The 19287-nt window shown below is 49.9% G+C and overlaps 1 protein-coding gene across 7 annotated transcripts in view; it reads left to right on the top strand.

Moving 5' to 3' along the window:
• LOC119177756 (uncharacterized) overlaps nt 1-19287 on the top strand; it is a 258227-nt gene that overhangs the window by 92667 nt on the left and 146273 nt on the right. For all 7 annotated transcript variants that reach the window (XM_075865176.1, XM_075865186.1, XM_075865172.1 and 4 more), the window contains one exon: nt 7655-7775. In XM_075865176.1, coding sequence (XP_075721291.1) covers nt 7655-7775 — 121 coding nt within the window. The remainder of the gene's footprint in view (nt 1-7654; nt 7776-19287) is intronic.

The raw sequence follows: 19287 nt of genomic DNA, 5'->3' as shown, positions 1-19287 counted from the left end.
AGACGCAGTCAAACGTGGTACGAAGAGTGGTAACATCAAACATTGCGGTAACTGTGGACGACGAAGAAGTAATGGCGCTAATTGACACTGGAGCAGACACTCCCGTTATGAGCATGGGTCTTGCCAGCAGGCTGAAGAAGGTTTCTACCCAGTGGGCTGGGTCGCAGATACGTACGGCAGGAGGCCATCTTCTCACTCCGGTGGGGCGGTGCACAGCGCGAGTCAGTATTCACGGATTTACGTATCTCGGAGATTTTGTAATACTGCCGAGTTGCTCGAGGGACCTGATTCTCGGACTGGACTTTCTGCGGGATAATGGAGCCGTGATTGATTTGCAAGAGTCGCAGGTGACGTTTTCTACGGCACACGCTTTAGTGCGCAATCCTCACGGCAGTTACGTCAATGCTTTGAGAATTGTTGACGATGACGTCACGTTACCGCCGAAGAGTAGCGTGTTCACCTTGGTAGCCTGCGACGTTTTTGACGAATTCAACGACTATGAAGGTATTGCAGAAGCAAATATCCCGCTGATGCTCAAACGAAACATATGCATAGCCCGATGCCTTGTTCGGTTAGAGAATAAACGCTCTCGAGTTCTGCTGACCAACTTCAGCAATGAGTTTCAGCACGTTCCTAGAGGGACTACTGTCGCTTTCCTCAGTGAAATCGCCGACTTTTGCGATGTCGGCAAATTGGATACGACTTCACCGCATGCAAAAGCTTGTGCTGATCTGGGAAGCCGCATTCACATTAATCCAGACTTGCCAGATTCACGAAAAGAGCGGCTGCTAAACATTGTGAGGGAATTCTCGGACTTCTTCTCCACAGCATCGAAAGTTCAGCGTACCACCGTTACAAAACACCACATTGTTACCGAGGAGTCGGCGCGGCCTCTTCGTCAACATCCATAGCGTGTGTCCCCGAAGGAAAGAAAGGTGATTAAGCGTCAAGTTCAATAAATGCTCAATGATGACGTTATTCAACCCTCGACAAGTCCGTGGACGTCACCTGTTGTCTTAGTAAAGAAAAAAGACAACACACTACGCTTCTGCGTCGACTATCGATGGCTTAACAAAGTCACAAAACGCGAAATTTACACCCTGCCACGGATTGATGACGCCTTAGACCGTCTACGCCACGCCCAGTTCTTTACATCATTACATCTCAAGTCAGGGTACTGGCAAATTGAAGTTGACGAGAGCGACCGTGAGAAAACCGCGTTCGTGACGCCTGTCGGGCTCTATGAATTTAAAGTGCTACCTTTCGGTCTCTGTTCCGCTCTCGCCACGTTTCAACGCATGATGGACACTGTACTAGCTGGACTAAAGTGGTAGACGTGTCTTGTATACTTGGATGATGTCGTTGTGTTTTCAAGCACGTTTGACGAGCATTTCTCAAGGCTAAAAAGTGTCCTCACTGCAATAAGGAGAGCGAACCTTACTATCAAGCCCGAAAAGTGCTACTTCGGCTATCAGGAACTCAAGTTTCTCCCATGTTGTGAGCCGGGGGGGGGGTGTTCGACTAGATCCGGAGAAGTTGACTGCGGTTGCCGATTTCCCTCGTCTTGGAGACAAAAAGGCTGTTCAGCGATTCCTCGGACTCTGTGCGTACTACCGCCGTTTTGGCGAAGGATTTTCGAAAATTGCGGTACCTCTTACAAGACTGATACGGCCAGATGTACCTTTCGTATGGACGGAAGAACAACAGCAAGCCTTCGTAGAGCTGCGCAATCGATTGCAGACAGCTCCAGTGCTGGCACATTTCGATGACACTGCCGATACCGAGATCCACACAGACGCCAGCAACGTAGGAATCGGAGCCATTCTAGTTCAATGGCAGAACGGCGCAGAGGGTGTGATTGCTTACGCAAGCCGCAGTCTCACAAAAGCAGAGGCTAATTACTCTACTACCGAAAAAGAGTGCCTAGCAGTCATTTGGGTCATTAGCAAGTTTCGACCCTACCTATACGGCCGGCCATTTCGAGCGGTCAGTGACCACCATTCGCTCTGTTGGCTTGCCAGTCTACGGGATCCATCAGGCCGCCTCGCCCGCTGGAGCCTCCGCCTTCAAGAGTACGACATAACAGTGGTCTACCGATCAGGACATAAGCATACAGATGCTGACTGCCTGTATCGTGCTCCTATTTCCCCGACGTCATCTGACACTGAACAAGATTTACCGTTTCTTGGCATCGTTGATGTGGTGCGGATGGCTGAGCTCCAACGTGAGGACACTGAGCTACTTCCTGTCATCCAGCATCTTCAAGGAGAAGACGTTATCGTCCTACGCCGACTCTCGCGTGGTTTAACAGCGTATTGCCTGTGGAACAATGTTCTCTACAAGTGAAATCTTGAGAGCAGCCAGAAAACTTTCCTCCTTGCCGTTGCAACGGCACTGCGTGAGGAAGTTTTGCAGGCGTGCCACGACGATCCTTCGGCCGGTCACTTAGGCTTTGCTAGGACATCAGCGCGCATCCGACAGAAGTACTACTGGCCACAGCTGTATTCGTTCATTCAGCGCTATGTCCCCACCTGCCGTGACTGTCAGAGATGTAAAGTTCCACCCGCAAAGCCCGCCGGTTTCCTCCAACCTTTAGATCCACCTCGAGCACCATTTCAGCAAGTGGGAATAGATCTTCTTGGTCCCTTTCCTACGTCATCCTCAGAAAATAAGTGCATAATCGTCGCAACCGACTATCTGACTCGCTATGCAGAAACCAAAGCTGTGTCTAAGGAAACTGCAGTTGAAGTCGCCAGATTCTTTGTCCACGACATTGTTTTGCATCATGGTGCACCTGCTGTTCTCATAACCGATCGCGGAGCAGCATTTACGGCAGAGTTATTGCAACAAGTCACCAAGCTGACGCACACCAACCACCGGAAAACAACAGATTATCATCCCCAAACGAACGGCTTGACGGAGAGGTTAAACAAAACACTGGCCGACATGCTATCTATGTATGTTGATGTAGAGCACAAAACGTGGGATGAAATTTTGCCGTACGTCACGTTTGCTTATAACACCGCTGTGCAAGAGACCACAGACCTAACACCATTCGAGCTTGTTTATGGCCGTCGCGTCACAAGACCGTTAGACGCTATGCTCCCCGTAGACCAGGACAACAGCGGAAATGACAGCGTGGACGACTTCATCTAGAAAGCCGAGGGAGCCCGCCAGCTTGCACAGAACCGCATTCGCGCGCAGCAAGATATTGACGCTCGCTGTTACAACCAAGGCCGAAGGAGCGTCCACTATCAACCAGGTGACTATGTATGGGTGCGGACACCAGTTCGACATCGTGGGCTTTCAGAGAAGCTATTGCGACGCTACTTTGTCCCTTATGAAGTTGTGCGCTGCCTCAGTGACGTGAATTACGAGGTAGTTCCCCAAAGCTCCGACACCAGTTTAAACCGAAGACGTCCACGTCCAGAAGTAGTCCATGTAGTACGGATGAAACCGTACCACGCCCGCGAGTTATGAACACTTCGAACTTTTTTCTTATTATCCACAACAGTGTGGGCTTTTTTTTTGTTTCGTTGACGTGATCATTTTTTTTTCTTTCATGGCCACCTCTAGCATTTCAGTCAATCGACCGGGACGGTCGCTCTTGAAAGGGGGGAATTGATGCAAGGTAGGCTGGCAACTATAGTAGCCAGCCTCTGAGGAGGACAACGAAGTAGTTCTGTGTGCGCGTGCTCTGGTGTTCGCGTTTCTGGCCCTTGGGTTACGAAAGTAAACGCCCTATTTTGTACCTGCGTACCTGTGTTTTTGTGGCAATATTACGGAAGATTATGGAGCGGTACATCAGTTCTACCCGGTCGCAGTGCATCCTGATTACGGAGGTTCAATCAGTGAAGTCCTAGACAGACCGATCTGCGAGTCAGAGATCAGGGCAGTATTACAAAAGCTTAACACCACATTGGTGCCCGGGCCCGACGGGATTACAAACAAAACACTCAGGAATCTAAGACGATAAATCGATAAAAAAACTTACGGTGTTTGTCAACGCGTGCTAGGAAAAGGGAAACATACCCCAATGGAAGACTGCTCACATTGTGCAGATACCAAAGCCGGGTAAGCGACTGCAGCTAGAGAACCTCAGACTGACTTCGCTGACTTCATGCTTGGGAAAAGTAATGGAGCACGTGGTTCTCACCAGGCTGACCAACTACCTCGAGGATCGCGACCTGCTTCCCCACATGATGTTGGGGCTCAGGCGAAACCTCTTCACGCAGGACGTGATGCTACAGATAAAACACCAAGTAATAGATATCCCTACGAGGTTCACCAAGGCCATATTGGCCTGGACCTGAAAAAGGCCTTTGATAACGGAACTCATGCAACCGTACTGGCCAAAATGCAGGAACTAGGTCTCGGCGTATGAACGTACAACCACGTTCGAGATTTTCGCATGAATAGAAAATCCAAGCTTACTTTCGGGCAGCTTAGTTTTTAGGAAATAGAATTGGGTAGCGCCAGTACACCGCAAGGATCGGTGATATCACCCCTGCTTTTCAACATGGCTTTCGTGGAGTTGCCAGCCAAGCTACAAGAAATAGAAGAGCTCCATCACAGCCTTTACGCCAACGGCATTACGTTGTGGGTTACGGACGGCTGTGACGGGCACATAGAACAGACGTTGCAACGTCCAATTTAGACTGTTGAGCGATACTTATAGAACGCCGGCTTGAGCGGCTCTGCGATAAAATCAGAACTTTTGGTATACAAACCCACGCGAAGGGGCCGCAAGCCGAATGGTGAGGTAAATGATGATCCCGGTAGAGACATACGACTGACGGCATCCGATGGGCGACCTGTGCCAAGAGTACATATTATACGTGTTCTCGGCTTACACATCACAGCGAATGGCCACAATGGGGAGACCATCAGGAGACTAGAAGGCGCAGTTGCTCAGACCATCTGACTGCTAAAACACATAGCAAACCTACACAGCAGGATAAAAGAGGGCAACATGATAAGGCTAGTTGAAACCTTCGTGATGAGCCGAATAACGTACGTAGCATCTACTTCAAGTGGCAGGTAGCGGAAAAGACAAAGATGGAAAGTTTAATCAGGAACGCGTACAAATAGGCGATAGGGCTACCGATGAACACGAGCACGAGTAAATTGCTTTATCTGGGTCTCCACAACACGCTGGAGGAATTGTTAGAGGCACAGACCATAGCACAGTACGAGCGTCTTTCCAAAAGCACTATGGGCAGTCACATACTATAGAGTTCAGAAATTAGATATCACGCTCAGCATGGTGTCAAACTCGACGTATCAAGCAATGTAAGGGATAGACTGGTCATTCTTCTTTTGCTGAAGAACATGCACCCCAAATACCACAGGGGTGAACGGGAAAAGAGAGCACAGGACATACAGAGGAAGTATGGCAAATGTAGAGAGGCAGTGTTCGCGGATGCGGCCAGGTATGCGTGCAGGGTCGGCTTCGCGGCCGCTGTAATAGATCACCAGAACGTTTGCAAGACTAGCGTCGAGGTACGCACTGGGCACATGGAGACAGCAGAGGAAGTGGCTATCGTGCTCGCAGTGGTCACCACCACGGCCGAAGTGGTTATCAGTGACTCTCAGACGGCAGTTCGCAACTTCGCCAATGGCCCCATCTCTCGCGAGCCGTTACGAATTTTACTTGCGGACGAAATTGAAAATAGGGATGTTCACGTATTATGGGCACCCGCCCACACTTTCTCGCTCACCGGCAACGAGGCGGCGCATGGGGTGGCTCGAGGGCTTATGGACCGAGCCGCCACTATCACCATTGCTGCCTCGGCCGCGACATCGGGTGAGGAATGGCAGTGGGAGGATCGTCTCACCAGTTTTAAAGATATTACCCTGCATTACAGGTTGGCCTGGTGCAAATTTCTGCCACCACACCAAAAACTGAACAAAAGGCAGGTGGTCACGTGGTGACAGCTGCAGACCAGGACATTTCCAAACCCGGTTATCATGAATCTCTGTTACCCAGAGCTTTATGCGTCGCGCTGCAAGTTTTGCGAGGCCAGGGCAACTCTGGAACACATGCTATGGGAGTGTGGCAAAGGTGGGACATCAGATGAGGACGCAGCCTCGAACCGAACGTGCTGGAAACGTGCTCTGCTCTGCCATGCCCTCGAAGACCAACTGTGGGCCATCCAGCAGGCCAAGGCCGCCACCAGAGCTCAAGGGCTCGTGGCCGATACTTAGGCGGGGATATCTGCCCGATTCCCTGAATAACTCGCTGGACGCTTTAAAAAAAAAATAAAGTTGTGTCTCTTTCAAGAAAAATATAAAAGGAGCATGGGGGGGGGGGGGGGGGGACAGGAAAGTTTTCAGCTACTTGTAAATGTGGAATGTCCATCTGAAATGGAGGAAGCGAACTCAAAAATTGTCAAGCAAATATTCAGACAACAGCATGAAACCAAGCCAAAGAGAAAAGGGAACCAAATGGACAGGGACATGGGGAAAATGCGGATGCTTATGATGGGGATGCATTGTGGCCATCACTGCCGACCTACTGAACTTTCTAGCAGGAAATTGTAAAAGAAAAGATCTATGATAATTATCGGAATAGTTCTCTGCTGTTTGAAACCAGGACGGCAGTATTGTGGACCAAGACATGCTGGGCCAAATACAAAAACATAGGCACATTATGCAGTGCGTGGGGAAAGGAGTGATTGATCGCTGTCCAAGAGAGGCGACCTCTCAAATGGGCAAGTATTGCCTGCACTCTTACGGACTTCCGCATATATGTTCGAAGTGACCACACTTGTTGCACATCCTTGTCCTGGCTGTACACCTTGAAGGACTTGCTATGTGCAGGCGTGTGAGTGCTGTGCCAATTGTTCCAAACAGCACCAAAAAGTGAATCTGGCGATATTTTGCCAGGAATCGCATAATCCGTGCTGAACGCACACAAAGACACCATTTTAATGCTTTCCAAAAGTAAAAAAAAAGGTGGCTGGTGCTCAAAATATATATTTAAGTTATTGTAAATTTTAGTGGTTATTGGAATAAACAGGCTGTGTACTTTGGAACTCTTATAGCTAATAATTGTATACTCATCCGAGATGATTAAATTGAGCTAATAATATAGACCATGTAACTTGCTGTTGTTGCTTAGCTCTTGTTTGAGCTTACAGTAACGTTCATGCCTAACCGTTTGTGCTACAACTGTGCCCATTGTGACTAATCTGGCAGAGCTGCAGAGACATGCATGCAGTGTATTGTTGATGGCAACTTGATAATCGAAGTGTGTGTCCTGCTGTAAACTTTTGCTTATTGCAAATACATTATGGCACATAATATGATGTCATACTTGGGAAATAAGCGCAGTAGAGAAGGTGCTGGCTTAGGTATAATATGACATGGCCTCATATGTGAACAAACAACTGTTCTTATTGGAGAAAGTCCAAAAGGGAGTGGTGAAACATTTTGCAAATCCTGCAATCAAGGCTGGATGATTATCCTGGCCTGTGGTCTTGTTGCACATTGGTGGCGAAAATTGCTTAAATGCAGGCTTGGGCAAGTTTACAGAAAGTGTGTTGCATTGTGGATGGCCAAATCGGAGCCCCTTATACGCGGGGCAGTTGCAAATAGTGGTTCATGCAAATCAGCTAGACAAAGCTTAGAGAGGTGTGACTTTGTCGTGCAGGCAGCATGTGCTTTGGCTGGAACGGGAAGCGGAAGCACAACGAGAGTTCGAGCTGCGTTGCCGCCTGGAGCAGGAGCGTGCAGCCTTGCTCGCCGAACGCAGCAATACAACTAAGGCCACTGTAAGCAGGATTGCATCAACATGCTTTCTGCAGCTTTGTTTTCTTTGCTGTGGTTTCGATTGAGCATTACTTGGTATAAAAATGCGAGATCAGATGCACAGGATTGGTGGGAGGGGGCTACACATGTATCTCCCGTAGATGTAGCAGCATTGTTGCTTATCTAAGTTCATGAGTATGTAAAGAAGTTGCGTATATTGTGTCACGTTGGGCTTTATGATTTGTGCAAGTCAGCATGTGTGTGCTGCAGCATGCAAGCTGCTTACTTTTTCTCATTGCTGGAGAATTTAGCTTTAATAATTGAAGCCAGGTAAACAAAACATACATGAGGAACCCCTGGATGGATAATTCCATGCATAAACATGTTTCAGTTATAGGTATGTGTTATGAAAAGTATACAAGAAAGCCAGTATATAACATCTTTTGAGCATATTGGCAGGAGACATGTTCAGCATTCATTGTGCCTCCAAACATGATTTAAGCAGACTGTGTTTTAAAGAGACACTAAAGGCAACTATTGAGTTGACGTTGATGGTTAAAATAGCCATCCAGAAACCTCATAGTGTTACTTTTGTGCCAAGGAAGAGCTTATTTTGAAATAAAATCACGTTTTAGTGGCCCTCATCGGGTTAGCGCACTTCAAACTACCTGCCTCAAGAAGCAGACAGACTCGCATCACTGTTGCTGTGCACAACGTTGCCTGGCTTTACTGCGTGGTCGTCAACACCCGTAGAGAGAGCGAAAGCAGCTGGAGCCACAGCAGCAATAGCCATCGATCAATTTCCCACCATTGGCTTCGAGATGGCAGACGTGTTTGGTTCAACTGCGCTCCACTAGATGGCACGACCTGTCCAGTTTAACCATGCGAAAATTGAATTTTCGAACCACTTGTGCAAGTGCTCATAGTAACGTTTGGCGGTTCTTTTTTTCTATGAAACAAATAGAAATGAACCAGTAGCGTTTTATTGTGTCTCTTGATGCACGGAAGGTTCTTTATTTAGTGCAGCTACATCGATTACTACTGGTATTTAATTGTAGGCGATTAGTCTGATGTCATTGTTATCATTTTGAGAATGTCCTACTGTGATGCATGTATTCTTGTGCATTTACCTTTATTTCTCAGTAAATAGGGCACTGCTGTTGATAATATTGTCGTTTTAGATGTTGTCATACAATGAGCTTTCTGTCTGATGTAAATTGTTATTTGACTTCAGTGTCCCTTTAAGCAGGGCATGAGACTAAGGCTAAGGCTAAGGGTGATGCCTCAAGAGATTGACATGGGTCCGAAGATTGATATTGTAGATTTGATTGAGTATTTTATATCTTGGGCACATACCACCCAGAAAGTAAGCATCTTTTTTTATTAACTGCATAATTTAGAAGAAAAAAGTATCGCACTTGTTCAGTAAGATAGGACCAATTTTGTCCCTTGTTCTCGAAAGTCCAGGACAATATAAAAACACAACTATTAACTTTACAAAGAAATAGTTTTTTTTTCTATTAAATGTATGTATAACAATGAGTGGAGAAGCATGGTTTGAAGCCTCTGAACAGAAGAAAACTGTTTTTGCTGTATTCGGTCGGCCACTCTGGTCGTCCTGCTCAGAGTAGACAGATGCCGAGGCAGCTTGCAATCAGAGCGTGAGAGGCAGTGTAATATATTGATGCAGCCAGCCCGGAAAGCTGCTGGGTAAACATTCCTGTGCTGCATCGACAAATGGTCCCGACCAGTTCGGTGGCCATTCTTGACATGTCTGGACACAGCGACAGCCTTCTGAGCTCAGCACATAAATCTGGCAGTCATGGTCGTTCGAGCTGCTAGCTTCAGGCCATTCATCTGTGAGCTGAGCTGCTGTTACAGCAGCATTGACGTTTCCTCCACCTTCACTTGCCGTCTTTTTTTTTGACAGGGTGCATTTATGGCTTCATAGATGTCAACTCGCTTCTGATGTAATCGAAGAGCAGGGCTACAGGCGGACACCCAGGTGCCGGGGAAGGAGACAGGCTTTTTGACGATAAAAGCTCACTATTTATTTACATATTTACAAGACTGAGAAACTAGGCGAGCGGACGCGTCTTTACATGACAGCGTCTAGCGAAGGCCAGAGAGAGAGCGCTCAGTGCACACGCGACGCTCCTTTTATAACCCCGGTCCGTGCACGCGCTTCTTGTCCAACACCGACTGTGTGTCACAGCGTTTGTGTTTGTGTCCTTGAAGCACACTTGGAAGAGTTCCCACATTCTTGGGGGACACAGACAGTGTTCTCGGTGACGGGGACCGCATAAGAGAGGTCAGCTGATGGGCGTCTCTTGCTGGCCGGATCCATGCACAGCCAGTCATAACACTACACACACGCTCAACAATGCCACGAACAACTGGAGCTTTGCGCCGCCCGGCCGCGCCATCAGTGATTGCTAGTGATAATGGCGCTGTGTCGTCTTTAGTTATTTATTTTTACCCGAACGGGGAATCTGAAGCTGAACTGTGATTAGGCTTTGTTGGAACAAACTAATCTTGAACTATTTACACTGGCCCATGGGGACAAAGATGAGACATACAAAGGGGCACAACTGTTTGTGTGTCTCACCTTTGTCCCCACGTGCCTGCCCAAATACGGGATCTTGGCACAACGTACTCCACTTCACTGGGGGAGACCTATTCCCGATGTGTTCATGTAATGGGCTCTCTATTTCAGCCCCCGCTGATTGGCAAACGCTCTGCGTGCCCTCTCTTTCTGGTTCTTCCTCCTCAGCATCATTATGACGTCACAAAGTTTTCACAGCTCTCGACTCAAGTTAGAGGAAGGGAATGCGCTTGCAAAACAGAGGGCCGAAAATAGCACAGAGCACACCTATCCAACTACATAAGCCAACCACATTTGGAGCCGCTACTTCCTCGGGTTCATGTCATAATTCCCAGCATGCTCTTATGTCTTTTCTGTTTTCTCTGCAAGCTCATAGAAAAAAAAGAAACTAAAATTCACGAGTGTCCACAAACCAACCTCCTCCCCCCTTGTGCTCCACATTATGGTCACTGTTCCCAGCATGCTCCTGTTTATTATATTTTTGGTTTGAGAGCTATTCTTGATGTGTTTTCTAAAGCCGCTCCATCGCGTCTACTGCCTATTTTTTAAGTAGTGCCGTCCATTGTTCTACTGCTGCCGCCTAGTTGTGGTTCCGGAGCTTCCGAGTTATTGGGCCACTTTCTTCCACTTTTTCCTTCCATCTTGTTTTTGCACATGAGAGAAAGTAAATATTTTCTTCTTCATTTCATAAGTGTTGCTTTGAGTTTCATCCTAACGCGAGGAATGCCACTTCGCTCCTGCGTGCCAGGCTGCTTGACAGGGTCGACAGCCTCACGGTATGGTACCCTACTTGTGGTGCGACAGAATGAATGAGGCGGGGTAGGCGCATCAGGTGGTGCGAGCTTTTCTTACTACACCCTAACCATGGGCTTGAACTGGAAAAGCAGCAGGACCATCATGGCGGCACCTCGACTAAAGTTTGTGCCAAAAATGCATGAAGGGGCTTTATTGTCTCCTACTGGACTGTTCATTTTGACTGCAGCTAATTGGCTGGAGTTTGGCAACCAGCGCACCCCTGTTTGCGGATCTTCCTTCGAAACGTCATTTTGATGTCACGAAGCTATCACAACCCTCGACACTAATTAGAGGGATGGAATGCGCTACAACGCAATGAAGACAACACCCAATGCCCACTTTTTGGTGTTTGTACAACGCAATGAAGACAACACCCAATGCCCACTTTTTGGTGTTTGTCTTGGAGGCCATGCATACATTTTGATCGTGTAAGCCATCGAATAAGGTTTGATGCGGCCGCCCGTTTAACGCACCTGTGAACGTCAGTACGCATTCCCTGCATTGTTCTCAATATCTGAGAGAGAGAGAGAGAGGATAAACATTAGGTTTGTTCAATTTAGCTGCACTGCCTGAACTGATTCACGTTGTGCTGCACTAGACCATTCGTTTTGGCAGTGCAAGGTGGTGCCCTCTGAACAGAGCCATTCATTTAAAACAAGTGCAGGTAACATGCACATCCACTTTACACTGTTCTCTGCACTGAGTTTGGAGCTACTGCAGCTTGAGTACAAGCAGCCACACTGCCTTAAACATGGTAGCAGAGGCATTATGTGTATCTGTAAGCGGCGTCCCCACGAGCTTGAGTCTGGTACAGTCAAAACTCGTTAGTGCGTACCCACTTTAAGCGTAGTAATGGTTAAAACGTAGTTGCTACGAATCCCCGAGCGAGTCTCATAAAGTCTTATGCATTCGCGGACTGCTTAAGCCGTAATGTTCAGCCAATGCCTACCGGTTAGTGCGTACTAACTGCGTACAGCCATAACATTTAGTGCGACAAAATTGTACTGCTTCGCTGAACTTTGCAAATGCCACAATGTACCTTGAATGTTTTTGCATCATGTTGGTAAGTGCGGAGATCAGTGGATAAGTTATTTCGACTTCCACGCAAATCCGACGATGACATTGCGAGTAACAATCGGGGAAAAAAAAAACTGAGGCGAGGTGGCGACCACCGACAAACGCGCCAGTATGACTTATCGCTGACAAAAAGCCTTATCACAGTAAACATCCCCGGTTATTTGCTAAGGCATGCGTGTGGTGTACCGTCACTTTAGGCCTGCTGCACACCTTTAGTAGGCTACTACCTGAATGCGCTGAACCGCCGATCACTGCTGCTTCGTTTTGCGGGACTGCTTTGAAGCGCGCATCGCTTTACAGAAACGTAACCAGCCCGCTGTCGCGCAGTTTAGTGTTGCGGATCGCGGGCACCAAGAAACCTTGCTGTTTTATGCCAATACACACAACCTACAGCGAGTGTAGCGCTGTTGTTGCCATGCTGCACCCTTTTATTGAGCGACAACCCAAATGCACCTCTGTCCGCTGCAAGGACTACTAGAACATTGCGGAGAGCACATTGCTTGCGAAGAGCTCTTCGTCCCTGCGTTAACCTAGCAGGCTACTCGCCGAATCTGTGCATGGCCTGAAGCAGAGAGAGTGTTCTCTGCAGCAAGGGGATTAGCAGTTATCATGTGCACAGAGTGAGCGAAGCACTGCACGCAACTAGCCACACAATAAAAGGTTTGGCTCTCTGCAGCTGTACTACGTTAAAAAAAAAACTGCATGAGTTTTCGCTTAGAAGCAGACTGCAGAACAATTGTCTCACGGACAGCCGATTGTGTTCGTTCTGTCCCTATACCATGCTGCGTATCGCGGATCTTGCGGCAGTTTCGAAATGCTCATCGGCGTCGCCACCGCATGCTATCGGGCGGTTGTGCAAAAGTCTGAAACTTTTCTGTGCTTTGGCTAAAAAAAAGGAATGGCTTCGCGGTGGGCATTTCAGGCAATGTTTCCAGTAGCAGCAAGTTTCTTTCTTTGTTGGCGGCTATGGTGCATGCCAGGAGATGCAAATTTGTAGCTGGTGGTTAATGTGTAGTTTGTTTAGTACGTAGTTATGCCGTCTTCCCCAGCAGGTACATACTAAGGGGGTTTCACTGTACTGAATGGAGATGGGAACTGCATTGCAGTAGGAGTTAGGTGAGTCCATTGGCTTTTTGATATCCACATGTCAACCGCCTATGCATTCTATAGCGTTATTAGGACGCTTGCGGTTGCTTTTTGCTAGGTAACTGGCTTTGCTGCATTTTGGCGCTTGTCTGGCCAGGCAATCACTTCGGTACTCACGCCGTTGAGAAAATCCAAGGTTCGCTTGAGGCTATTGTATATTGTCACGGGGTCGTGACGTGGCAGAAGACAGGAGACTTCGTGTTGGGATTTAACTGTTTATTTGGGCGAACCTGTGCCCAGTAAACGGAAAGTCCGATTACAGCAGCAGTCTTGCACAGATAGCAGTCTCGGACTGATAGCGGCGAACGGAGCGTCGGCCTTCGTTCAACAACTGACAAGCGGCGAAGCGCGTCGGCATTTATACTCTTGCCATCGAATGTTCTAGCGTTATCGCTGGCGGTTCCAGAACAATCTGTACCGTTCGCACAGGGGGCGTGATCTTATCGAAATGATCTACTACAGTCTGTAACCTTCTCGAAAACTGCAGGCGCGGTTTGCGCTGAGAATCGTGTGGTGTTTTGGGACGATAACGGAAACTTGGGAAATGGAACGTGGCATTGCCCCCCTCTGAAGAAAGGCATCGTCCCGATGCTTTAACTAAAGATGAAGGTACAATAATAATGCAAGAAAGTACAATGAATAAATTACGATGAAAGAATAATACAAAAAAAACACTGTTTCAGTTTGTTAACGCGCATAAAACGGCTTGAGGCGCGCGACATGCACGACTTCAGGTCGCGATCGGCGTCGTTGAGAGTTCGTGATGCCGTCAAGGCCAACCTCGTAATCAAGTGTGCCGAGACGTCGAACCACCCTGTACGGTCCGAAGTAGCGTCGCAGAAGCTTTTCACTTAGTCCACGTCGGCGTATCGGCGTCCACACCCAAACACGTTCACCGGGCTGGTATTCCACGAAGCGTCGTCGAAGGTTGTAACGGTGGCTGTCTGTCGTCTATTGATTCTTGATACGGAGACGCGCAAGTTGTCGGGCTTCTTCGGCACGTTGAAGGTACTCGCTCACATCGAGGCTTTCTTCGTCGGTGACGTTGGGTAACATGGCATCGAGCGTCGTTGCCGGGCTCCTTCCGTAGGCCAATTTGTATGGAGATATCTGCGTCGTCTCCTGCACCGCCGTGTTGTATGCGAAGGTCACATACGGAAGAATGGCGTCCCACGTCTTGTGTTCGACATCGACGTACATTGACAGCATGTCGGCGATCGTCTTGTTAAGCCGCTCGGTGAGGCCGTTGGTCTGTGGGTGGTACGCTGTCGTCCGGCGGTGGTTTGTTTGGCTGTATGCCAAGATCGCTTGAGTTAAGGCGGCAGTGAATGCCGTTCCTCTGTCGGTGATAAGGACCTCCGGGGCGCCGTGACGTAGGACGATATTTTCGACGAAGAACTTAGCTACCTCGGATGCACTGCCTTTTGGCAGGGCTTTTGTCTCGGCGTAGCGGGTGAGGTAGTCGGTAGCTACCACGATCCACTTGTTTCCGAAAGCCGACGTCGGGAACGGCCCTAGTAGGTCCATACCAATCTGCTGGAAAGGTCGGCAAGGTGGATCAATTGGCTACAGAAGTCCCGCTGGCCTTGTCGGCGGTGTCTTGCGTTGCTGACAGTCCCGGCATGTCCTCACATAACGAGTGACGTCGGTGGTAAGACGTGGCCAGTAGTACCTTTCTTGTATCCTCGCGAGCGTGCGAGAAACACCGAGGTGCCCTGCCGTCGGATCGTCGAGCAGGGCCTGCAGGAGTTCTGGTCGCAGAGCTGAAGGCACCACAAGGAGGTACTTAGCTCGAAGCGGTGAAAAGTTTTTCTTTTGTAGAAGATTGTTTCGTAGGAAGAACGACGCAAGTGCGCGCTTGAAGACCTTCGGGACTTCGGCGGTCCTGCCTTCGAGGTATTCTATTAGGGCCTTAAGTTCCGGGTCGGCCCGCTGTCGTTCAGCGAAATCGTCTGTAGCTATCATTCCGAAGAAGTAGTCGTCATCCGGGTCGTCGGGTAGCGGTTGGTCGACAGGCGCACGAGAGAGACAGTCGGCGTCGGAGTGTTTTTTGCCGGAATTGTAAATGACAGTAATGTCATATTCTTGAAGTCTCAGGCTCCATCGTGCGAGGCGACCTGAAGGGTCCTTCAAGGTGGCTAGCCAACACAAGGCGTGGTGGTCGCTCACAACTTTGAAGGGCCTGCCGTAGAGGTAGGGGCGAAATTTCGACGTAGCCCAGATGATGGCGAGGCACTCCTTTTCTGTTGTGGAATAATTTGCTTCTGCTTTGGATAGCGATCGGCTGGCGTAACTAATAACTCTTTCAAGTCCGTCAGCCCTCTGCACAAGAACGGCGCCAAGACCTACGCTGCTTGCGTCAGTATGTATTTCTGTCTCGGCGAATTCGTCGAAATGGGCAAGTAACGGAGGCGTCTGGAGGCGATGTTTAAGCTCCTGGAAAGCGTGTTCCTGTGGCGTTTCCCACTTGAATTCCACGTCGGCCTTGGTAAGGTTAGTGAGAGGATCGGCGATGCGGGCGAAGTTTTTCACGAACCGCCTATAATAGGGGCACAGGCCCAGAAATCGGTGCATGGCCTTCTTGTCAGTGGGCGGCGGGAAGTCGGCGATGGCAGCTGTTTTCCGTGGATCGGGACGAACTCCAGACTTGCTGATAACGTGCCCCAGAAACAAGAGCTCCTCATACGCAAATCTGCACTTTTCTGGCTTCAGTGTGAGTCCGGACGTCTTGATGGCTTGAAGTACAGCTTCAAGGCGCCGAAGATGCTCGTCGAAACTCGAGGAAAACACGACGACGTCGTCCAAGTACACAAGGCAAGTCTGCCACTTCAATCCTACCAGTACTGTATTCATAACGCGTTGAAAAGTTGCAGGCGCTGAGCAAAGGCCGAAGGGCATCACCTTAAACTCGAAGAGGCCGTCCGGTGTTATAAACGCCGTCTTCTCTCGGTCTCTTTCGTCGACTTCGATTTGCCAATAGCCAGTCTTGAGGTCCATTGACGAAAAGTACTTGGCGTTATGGAGCCGATCAAGTGCGTCGTCTATTCGTGGGAGAGGATACACGTCCTTTCTTGTGATTTTGTTCAGGCGGCGATAATCGATGCAGAAACGTAGGGGCCCATCCTTTTTCTTCACTAACACCACGGGGGATGCCCATGGGCTCTTGGACGGCTGGATAATGTCATCCCGCAGCATTTCATCAACTTGTCTCTTCATGGCCTCACGTTCTCGCGTCGAAACCCTGTACGGACTCTGACGGAGTGGTCTGGCATTTTCTTCGGTTATGATGCGATGTTTCGTGATTGGGGTCTGCCGAATTTTCGATGACGACGAAAAGCAATCTTCGTATTGCAGGAGCAGGGCCTTGAGCTGTTCTTGCTTATCGTTCGGAAGTCTGGGATTGACGTCGAAAGCTATGGGAGGGGCTTGGTGCCTCTGAGCAGGTTCCGCAGAATCGGCGAGGGCGAAAGCACTGGTGGATTCGACGATTTCTTCGATGTATGCGACCGTTGTTCCTTTGTTCACATGTTTGTACTCATTGCTGAAATTCGTGAGCATAACCGTTGCTTTGCCTCCCCGCAGCTCTGCAATTCCTCTTGCGACGCAAATATTTCGGGTGACCAACAGATGCTGATTGCCTTCAACGACGCCTTCCAAGGCAGGTGATTTAGGAGCGCCGACTGAAATAATGACGCTTGAGCGAGGCGGAATGGTGACTTGTTCTGCCAGCACATTCAAGGCATGGTGTCCTGACGGCGTGCGCGGCGGTAGTGCTTCTTCTGTGGATAACGTTATCGACTTTGTTTTTAGGTTGATCACAGCACCATGGAGGCATAAGAAGTCCATGCCAAGGATGACATCTCTCGAGCAACGCTGTAGGACTACAAAGTCTGTAGGATAAATACGGCCGTTAATGGTGACTCTCGCTGTGCAGATTCCTGCAGGCGTTAGGAGATGGCCTCCAGCTGTGCGGATTTCAGGGCCTTTCCTAGCTGTCCTAACTTTCTTTAACTTCGCGGCGAACGACCCACTGATGACAGAATAGTCAGCTCCAGTATCGACGAGAGCGGTCACACTGTGGCCGTCGATAAGGACGTCGAGGTCGCTAGTTCGCCGTCTCGCATTACAGTTAGGGCGTGGCGTCGGGTCACGGCTGCATCGGCTTGTTCCGCTGCTTCCATGTTGCGTCGTCAGGCCACCTTCGGTAAGTGAGCTTTCGCCGTCAGGGCTTTGCCTGGTTGACGTTGTGTTCGGAAAGCTCCGTCGCGGCGTCGTCGGCGTCGGAGGATCTTTGGTAGTTCGTCGCACAGCAACCGCACCTCCACCGGTTGCTGCCCTTAGTTTCCCGGATACGGGCTAGGAGATCGGCCCCGCGTTGGGCCGGAGTACTGCCGGGGGTGCGGTGACATGCGGCGGCTGGGCGACGGCGAATGGGAAGGACTTCGTGGTGTCCTTTGAGTTCCTGTCAGGTAGTCGGCGATGTCACGTGGCCGTTCCCCTGGCTGCGGACGTGGTGCATCGACGGCGAAGCCACGCAGTCCCATCTGTCGGTACTGGCAACGGCGGTAAGTGTGCCCGGCCTCGCCGCAGTGGTAGCACAGTGGGCGGTGGTCAGGGGTGCGCCAAACGTCGGTTTTCCTCGGCGCACTGCGCTGGCCCGCTGGCGAACGGTAGGTCGTCGGTGGGGGTGGTGGCGGCGGTGGTGTCTGGCGACGGAAGTGCGACGGGGCGGCGTTTCGGCGTGGACGGGGAGGAGCGTTGTGGCGCACTGCAGCAGCGTAGCTCATAGTTTCTGGCTCGGGCAGCGGTGTTTGGAGAATTCGAAGCGATTGCGGAACTTCTTCTCGCACAATGTCGGCGATCGAATCCACTTGAGGTTGCGCCGAAGGCAACAGTTTGCGCAGCTCTTCCCGCACGATCGCACGGATCGTTTCACGCAGGTTGTCGGAGTCACTGGCTTGAGCAGCAGCGCATTCTGGAGTCAGGCGACGATTATACTGTCTGGTGCGCATGTCCAGGGTTTTTTCGATGGTGGTCGCCTCGGATACAAATTCTTGGACGGTGTTCGGTGGATTCCTCATTAGTCCTGCGAAGAGCTCCTGTTTGACCCCTCGCATGAGGAAACGAACTTTCTTCTCCTCAGGCATGTCTGGGTCAGCGTGATGAAATAGGCGGGTCATCTCCTCTGTAAAAATTCCAACCTTTTCATTTGGTAGCTGAACCCGGGTCTCTAGTAGAGCAGCGGCCCTCTCTTTGCGAGCGACGCTCGCGAACGTCTGCAGAAATGCGCCGCAGAAGACATCCCACGTTCGGAGCGTGGACTCCCGATTCTGTAGCCAAGTCCTTGCGGTGTCTTCCAGGTAGAAGTACACACGACGGAGCTTTTCTTCGTTGTCCCAGTGGTTGAGGGCGGCCACACGGTCGTATGTTTCTATCCAGGTTTCCGGGTCTTCAAACGATGCCCCATGGAACGTTGGTGGTTCCTTAGGTTGATGAAAGACGATCGCGGGCTGGGACGCTCCGGTTGTTATTGTCGCTGCAGTCGGGGTCAGGGCCTTGGTCTTCCGCGCCTTGTCTTGTAGAAGCCCGTACTCCGGTGGGAGACCTTGCTGTCGGCGGCTTGTTCGCTGCTCTTGGTTGACGTCGGTGTCTTCTCCACGACGTGGGCTGGGTTCACGGCTTGACGGGGGCGTCCGGTACATGAACGAAGCAGCACCTCCACCAGATGTCACAGGGTCGTGACGTGGCCGAAGACAGGAGACTTCGTGTTGGGATTTAACTGTTTATTTGGGCGAACCTGTGCCCAGTAAACGGAAAGTCCGATTACAGCAGCAGTCTTGCACAGATAGCAGTCTTGGACTGATAGGGGCGAACGGAGCGTCGGCCTTCGTTCAACAACTGACAAGCGGCAA

This window comes from Rhipicephalus microplus, chromosome 1, assembly GCF_043290135.1.
Source record: "Rhipicephalus microplus isolate Deutch F79 chromosome 1, USDA_Rmic, whole genome shotgun sequence".
In the NCBI taxonomy this organism is placed as follows: Eukaryota; Metazoa; Arthropoda; class Arachnida; order Ixodida; family Ixodidae; genus Rhipicephalus; species Rhipicephalus microplus.
This window is presented reverse-complemented; position numbering and strand designations above follow the sequence as displayed.